This window comes from Heliangelus exortis, chromosome 20 (assembly GCF_036169615.1).
Source record: "Heliangelus exortis chromosome 20, bHelExo1.hap1, whole genome shotgun sequence".
NCBI classification, from domain to species: Eukaryota; Metazoa; Chordata; class Aves; order Apodiformes; family Trochilidae; genus Heliangelus; species Heliangelus exortis.
The window spans coordinates 1,334,765-1,341,612 of NC_092441.1; the positions used below are offsets into that span (position 1 = coordinate 1,334,765).

General features: G+C 65.0%; 1 protein-coding gene across 1 annotated transcript; it reads right to left on the bottom strand.

Moving 5' to 3' along the window:
* Positions 1–3,668: 3,668 nt before the first annotated feature.
* On the bottom strand, positions 3,669–6,836 carry MTNAP1 (mitochondrial nucleoid associated protein 1). Its single transcript, XM_071764126.1, has 4 exons — positions 5,744–6,836; positions 5,211–5,318; positions 4,899–5,007; positions 3,669–4,432 (listed from the first exon to the last, which is right to left on the bottom strand). Exons 1-4 carry the CDS (start codon positions 6,792–6,794, stop codon positions 4,255–4,257), a joined length of 1,446 nt encoding a protein of 481 aa, XP_071620227.1. The 5' UTR covers positions 6,795–6,836; the 3' UTR covers positions 3,669–4,254.
* Between the last annotated feature and the right edge of the window lie 12 nt (positions 6,837–6,848).

A 6,848-nucleotide genomic window follows, 5' to 3' on the forward strand; every position in this document is an offset into this window, starting at 1 on the left:
CCTTGTCCCCGGCTCTCCTTGTTCCTCGGGGGGGGGGAGAGGCCCCCGGGGCAGCTCAGCACCAGCCGCCTGCGCCCGTCACTCAGCAGCCACCATCGCTGTGACGCCTGTCGGGTCCAGCTCCGGCTCGGCAGCACCGCGCTGCCGCGACCCGACGGGGCAGAAACTGCGCGGGGGTTCCCCGGGATGGTGGCCCTGGCATGCTCAGCGCACCCTGGGCTGGCAGCGCCCGGGCAGCTGCAGGGGAGGGCAGTTCGGCCGGGGGGGCACCCACAGCCTCCCCAACCCGTCCCTTGCACGGCACCGGGGCGGGTGGGTGGGCGGGTGGGGAGCAGCTCGGCGTGGGACCTGGTGCGTGCGGGGGCTGCAGGCAGCAGGACCGATGGGTGCTGGGTGGGTGCGCAGCACCCGCGGGCAGCGCCGGGCCGGTGCGTTTATAGCTAGTGACAGAATGGGAGCAGAGCTCCATCCCCGATGTGTCAGCCCACGTCGCTGCGGGCGCGTGCCGGGGACACGCGTGGCTGCGGGAGCCGCGTGATGGAGGAGGGGTCGGAGCCTTGGGTTACACCCACAGGGGCTGTGGGGGCCTTGCCGGGTGGGCCACCGGCAGCCCAGCAGCGTGTGCCACACCCAGCCCGGCAGCGGGGACGGGAGTGGCCCCCCGTGGGGCTGCGAGGTGTCACCTTGTCACCCTCCCCTCGGGGGCGTGGATCTGTCCTGCTGGGGATGGAGCTGCTGTGCACCCAGCCATGCTCAGAGCACTGAGACCCACGCAGGATCAGTCCCCTGGTTCTGGTTAGGGCTGAGCAGCAGCCCCGGGGCCCGGGATTTGACCCGGCCTCTGCAGACCCTCTTGGTCCTGGGGAGAGGGGGTGGGGGGCGACTGCTCTGCCCCAGAGGCAGCTGTGGGTGCAGGGAGGTGATGGGGGAGGGTGGGGGTGTGATGGGGTCCCGGAGCTGAGCTGCCTGCAGCTGGGCTGCAGCTCCAGGCACTCAGGCTGCAAATGGAGAGCAGCTGGGAGCAGCTCCTCCCGTTAAATGGAGGGCTCTGGGCTGCTGCTGGGTTCCTTTCACTCTGGTTCAGGGAGGAAGAGGAGGAGGAGGGTTCCTGAGTGCTGCTGTGGCCCAGGGTGGGTGCCCTGACCTGCAGAACGTGGAGCTCCCTTGGGAGAGCTCTGATTTCCTGGGACAGCCTCCGTGCTGCTCCCTGCCTGTGCTGCCTGGAGCTGGGGGATGCAGGAGCTGGGGGATGCAGGAGCTGGGGGATGCAGGAGCTGGGGGATGCAGGAGCTGGGGGATGCTGGAGCTGGGGGATGCTGGAGCTGCTGAGGAGCAGCTCAGGTTTGACCTGGGGGCTGCTGTGGAGCAGCACTGAGGAGCTCAGCCCTTGTCCTTCCCGGGTAGGGACAGTAAGTTGGGGACAGGGTCTTGTGGCATCCTTGAAGGTGAGAGGGGTGCAGGAGGTGTTGGGGTTCTCCTCCCTGCTGGTGCTCCTGGCTCTTGCTGCACCCCCCACAATACCTGGGTGTCTCTGGTCCTGCCTCTTCCCTGGGCTCCTGCCAGAGGCCAGGCTGGCTCCAGGTGCTGCTTCCTCAGGGATGCACCTGGCCCAGCTTTTGGGATGGGAGGGGACAGGATGCTGTGTCCCTCGGTGGGTTTGGTGGCACTGGGGCTGGGGGGTGAAGCTCTCCCTGCCCTGCTTTCCCTGCAGAGCTGGGGGTGGCTGTCTGTGAGTTCATCCCCGGGGGGGCTGTGCAGCAAGGGTGAGCGTGGGAAGGGGCAGGGATGGGACTGACATCACCCCTGGGGACACCGGGGAACAGGACAGGGCCCCTCTCCCTTCCATGACCCCCCCGTGTCCGTGTCAGATTGCTCCATGGTTGGGGAGTTTGGGCCCCCCATGTGAACACTGCTGAGTCCCTCATTGCCCCAGCCCTGTGGCTGAGCACTCTGCTGCTCGGGGAGGGGGGGGCTCGGACCTTGGCAGAGCTTTGGGGGGGGACGGGACTGAGCCTCAGGTGCTGCAAATCTCCTCCACATCTCGGGAAGCTCCTGCTGGGATGTCCCAAACCCAGGATGGGGGGTGCCTGGGTGCAGGTGGGACTGGAGGGGCTGTGGGGCACAGTCAGGGGGTCCGTGGCGTGGCCAGAGGTCCCGTGTCCCTTCTGAGATGTCAGCGGGGAGGGGACAGTGGTGTGCAGGCACTGGGGGCTCTGCAAGAGGGGCGACGGCTGCGACTTCTGCAGGAGCAGGACGCGAGCAGGGTGCCCGAGTGCTGTTTCTACTCCAGGTTGTGTGAATCCCAAGGGAACAGGGCTGGAGATCCCTGAGAACCTCTCCCGGCACCCAAATCCCTCGGGTCTGGCCCGGAGCAAGTGCCTGATGCCACCTCCTGTCTGCGGGAAGAAACGCTCCTGCCACCCCCCTGTCCCCCGAGGCCACCGCTGCCCGGTGTGGGATGCTCCTGGGACACCTCGGCTCTTCCCATCCTTGAGGAATTTCCCCTGCCTTGGGCTGGAACCGTCCTTGTCCCACCCACCCCACCCCTGGGTCCCGCAGGGAGTGCAGCAGCAGGGACTGTCCCGTCCTGCACGTGCGTGTCACCTCCCGCACCGTGGGCTGTCCCACGCGTGACCGAGGCTTCTGCAGGCGTGGTGAGACACGGGATGGGTGGGGGGCTGAGGGGAAGGGGGGGCTGCTCCTATCCCTGGTGATAAGGGGGGGGTCTGGATCCTGGCTGCTGCTGGAGCAACCTCCTGACACCTCTGGGGTGAGCAAGGGTGGGGACTGAATGCCCTGCAGGACCCCCACCCACCCCCCCATTGTGGGGAGGGGGCTCCAGCAGCAGCCCCCTTAAAATGGGGGTGTCTGGCTGCACCCTGGGCTGTGTTTCCAGCCCCAGGTAGCTGGGGCGTGAGGCTGTGCTGGGCTGTGGAGAAGGGAATTTTGTGGTGAGGAGTGGAACAGCCCTGGGGAGCAGCAGGGCCCTCACAGCCCTCTGGCTGGGAGGTTTTTGGGATTTTTTTTTTTTTTTGCAGTTGGAGGTTTTGGGGTGCAGTTTGCAGGCAAGAGCTGTGCTGGAACAGGACCTGGCTCCAGCAAACTGGTTGCTGGGAAACGCTGGGAGAGCAACTCCGTGGCAGCCTGGCAGGGCCTGATCCAGCACAAACCCACTGCCTGTTCCCCCCTGACCCCCCTGTGCAGGCACAAAGGGCACCGTGCCAGCAGGTGTGGGAAAACCCAGCTGGAAATCCTCCTGGGGAAGGGATTTGGGTGATTCCACAGGGAGCCTGGGAGGAGGATGCTGGGAACCACCATGGAGCCACCAGGACTCCAAATTCCAGCTGGTTTTGCCCAGCACAGCCTCCTGCAGCAGAACCATCACTGGTTCCATAAAGCCACTAAAACTGGACCCTGCCTGAACCCCAACCCCCGTGCAGCTGAGGTTTGAGGGGTCCTCACAGGCAGATGAGGGGGGGTTTAACCCCCTGGGAAGGGAGGGGGGGGGGAAGAAGCACCACATGTCCAGCAGGAAAGGAAAATTCACAGAAGCTTTAATTGCTGGTGAGAGGGAGGTTTTGGTGAAACACCTGACACAGAACTACTGCACTGCCCTGTTACAGAGCTCAGGGTTTGGGTTTTGATGGTTTGTTGGGTTTTTTTTCCCCTTGTCTTTTTTTCCTTCGTGCCTGTAACATGATCAGTCCTTTTCCAGACATGCTCAGCCCTGGCAGGCTGTAACCAGCAGCTCTCCTGACTGTCCTTGTTTGTCTGATGCAGGCAGCAGTTTGCCCTTTGGGCACAGCAGCTCATCCAATGGATTTTCCTCCTCCAGAAATAGTGTCCAGCAGTCTCCCAGTGCCTTCCCAAAGTTCCTGCCCTTGCAGCCCGGGCAGAGCTGCCCACCCTGACCCCAAGCAGGGCTGGGGGGGCTTTGTGGGACCCCCATCTCCTGCCAGTTGGTGTTTGCTGTGGGGAGGGGTGAGTTAGAGCTGGGCACAAGGCTGCTAAGGGGCAAGGAAGTGTTGTTATTCCAGCCCAACCCCCTCTTGCCACGCTCCCTCTCCAACCTCCCTGCCTGCAACACATCAGTAAATCTTCATCAGCAGCCCAGGTGAGGGGTTTGTCCTGGGTCTGGTGTCCCCAAGCAAGAGATCTGGGGCTCTGTAGCCTGCAGGAGCCCTGAGGGGAGGCTCCAGCACATTTCCTGTCAGTGCTGAGCAGAGGCTGGCACTGCCCCTGCCCCTCCTCTGCCTACAGGAGGGTGACTGCAAAGCAGCCCCCTCCACTACTGAAGAACCTGCCTGGGATTCTGAGCTGGGCTCTGCCGAGTTGCAGTGCTGGGAGCACTTGTGCTGCCTCCAGCTGGGAGATCCAGGGCTGCTCCTTGCTGCTCCAGCCCCTCAGTGGTACCTGTGCCAGTGGTGATGCCCTGGGAACACAGGGAAGGGAAAAAAAACAAACCCCAGGAGGGTGTTAGCAAAGTTCTGAGCTTGGGCACTACAGCAGCGTGCTCTGACTGCAGCCTCCTCTGCTGCTGGGCTGTGCAGGGGAGGGGGTGCTGCAGGGCAACCCCCCCAGACCCCGGGCAGTGTCCTGTCAGCTGTGGGGACACCCAGGGAACGGGTGCTCAGTGCTGGAAAATCCCCCCCTCTGCTTTGTGCAGGGTTTGGAAGTGGTGCCTGAGTGCTCCTGGTGTGAGCTGCTCACCCCCCTCCTCCCTTTTCCTTATCTGAATTCCTGAGGCAGCCCCAAACTGCTGCTCCCTGAGCCCTGACACCAGGCTTCACCGGGAAGGATTTAAATTATTTCAGAGCTCCTGTGACAAAAGTGACAAAAGCACCTCCTGCCTGCTCCCCGGGTGAGAATTCCTGCCCCAGGGAAGGGAATGTGCTTACTGGTATTCCCAGCAGGAGGTGAGGAGGCAGGACCCTGCCAGCAGCATGGAGACCCCCGCTGGGCCCCCCCTCTTCACCTTGAGGTATTTGCTGGAAAAGCTTCTCCAGGCTGTGGGAACAGAAATCCAGGGATCAAACCCCATCCTGAAGACTTCACTGCTTCCCATCCTGCTTCCCAGAGCCAAAGGGTTGGGTTTGTTTGTAACAGAGCCAGGGATCTATGGATCCAACAGAGCCTGGCTGCTGGGGCCGGGCTGCAGGAGGAAAACCAGGGATTTGGGATGACTCTGAGGGTCAGGGATTCAGCCTCACCTCTCTGTGCTCCTCCAAGCAGCCCCTGAGGGGAAAGGTCTCTGGTGGCCAGGCAGGCAGGCAGCTCCCCCAGGGGCACATCCAGGAGGTGCTGAGCTGAGAGGAAACCTGGGAGAAGGCAGAGTTAGGCTGGGGGGGGGGGGGGTGGGGGCAGGCAGCACCCCCTGTGCTGGGGGGAGCAGGGAGGGGGTGTCTGACACTGGGGGGGGCCTGGGGGGAGCAGGGAGGGGGTGTCTGACACTGGGAGGGTCTGGGGGCAGCAGGGAGGGGGTGTCTGACACTGCTGGGGGTGCTGGGCAGGGCAGAGTCCCAGGGAGCTGCCTGCACCAGCACAAATCTGCAGGAACCTGACCCAAACCCAAATCAAAACCCATAAACCACTGGAGGGTTGGGCACTGAACCTCCTGGGATCTTCCTGATCCCCCTCTGGCCAAGCCAAGCAGCTGAGTGTTCCCTGCCCCTCCTCTCCCACTCCCCCCTGAACCTCTCAGGGAAACAGATCTCAGCTGCAGGGGTTTTTCCTCCCCCGTTACCTGGCTGTCCCCTGGAGGAATCTCCCTTCAGGGCCTTCACTGTGATCCTGGTGTCTTCTTGGAAAAGCTTCCCTGGGAAAAGCCTCAGCCCACGATAATTGGGATACAAGTCTGGAAACCATTCCAGGCCCCTGGCACGGGCTGGACAGATGGATTGGCTTTGGGAGGGCTGGAGCAGGGATTGGGGCAGTGCCAGCCCCTCTGGGATGGGCTGGGGAGGGGCAGCCGCCTCCTTCCCACCCCCCCGCAGCTCCGGGGGGCCCCTCGGGTCACTCTCGGGTGTCCCTTCGGGGTGAGCTCTGGGGGGCTCTGCTGCTGGCAGGAGGTTGGTGGGATGCAGAGCAGGAAGGGAGGGATCACATCCCCCCCCCAGCCCCGGGAGCTGCTGCTCTGCCACGGCTCTGTCCCCTCCCTCCCGCCGGGGGGGGGCACGGGGGCTGCTCCTGCAGGGACCCCCCCGGGGGGGCACTTCTGGTGCCTTCCCTCGGCCCTTCCCTCCCTTGGCCCCCGCAGCTCCGGAGCCCCTCGGTTCCCTCTTCGCGGTCTCGGGACCGAGCGTCCCCTCCCGGGGCTCAGCGCGGGCCGGGTCGGTACCGGCCACCGAGCTCCCGTGGGTGCTCTGCTTCTGCCTTCCCGTGGGAGAGCCCCTGGAGCTCCGGGAGCCGCTGCCGTCCCGCAGCACCCTGGCGCGGTGGTTCCTGATGACGATCCGCACCCCGCTCCTCAGCTGCTCGGGGATTCCCGTCACCTCCTCAGGGGACAGATCGAGCCACTCGGACACGTCCCGCACCGCGGGTTCTGCGCCCTGACCCCCGGGCTGCCGGCGGATCCCCCCCGACGCCTCCTGCCCGCTCCCGGGCTCCTCGCTGCCCTCAGAGGCCGCGGCCGCCCGCGCTTTGCCGGAGCCGCTGCCGGGGGTCGCGGTGCCGGGCCGGGGGTTCGGTTCGGGGTTGGCCGCGGTGCCGGGCGCGGCCTTGCAGTGCGGGAGGTGCGCACGGAGCCGTTTGAAGGCCCTGAGGCAGTGCGGGCACCGCTCCCCCGGCGCCGCCATGGCCGCGTCCTGCCCGGCGCACCCTGATGACGTCAGGAAACGGAGGGCAGGGCG

Bases quoted from the DNA above. Each gene is read 5' to 3' on its own strand.
- MTNAP1 (XM_071764126.1), bottom strand. From the start codon at position 6,794: ATGGCGGCGCCGGGGGAGCGGTGCCCGCACTGCCTCAGGGCCTTCAAA. The intron at 5,008-5,210 runs GTGAGGCTGAAT...CTGTTCCCACAG, and splicing joins GCTTGGAGGAGCACAGAGAG to CCTGGAGAAGCTTTTCCAGC. The intron at 4,433-4,898 runs GTAAGCACATTC...CTGTGTTCCCAG, and splicing joins ACCTCCTGCTGGGAATACCA to GGCATCACCACTGGCACAGG.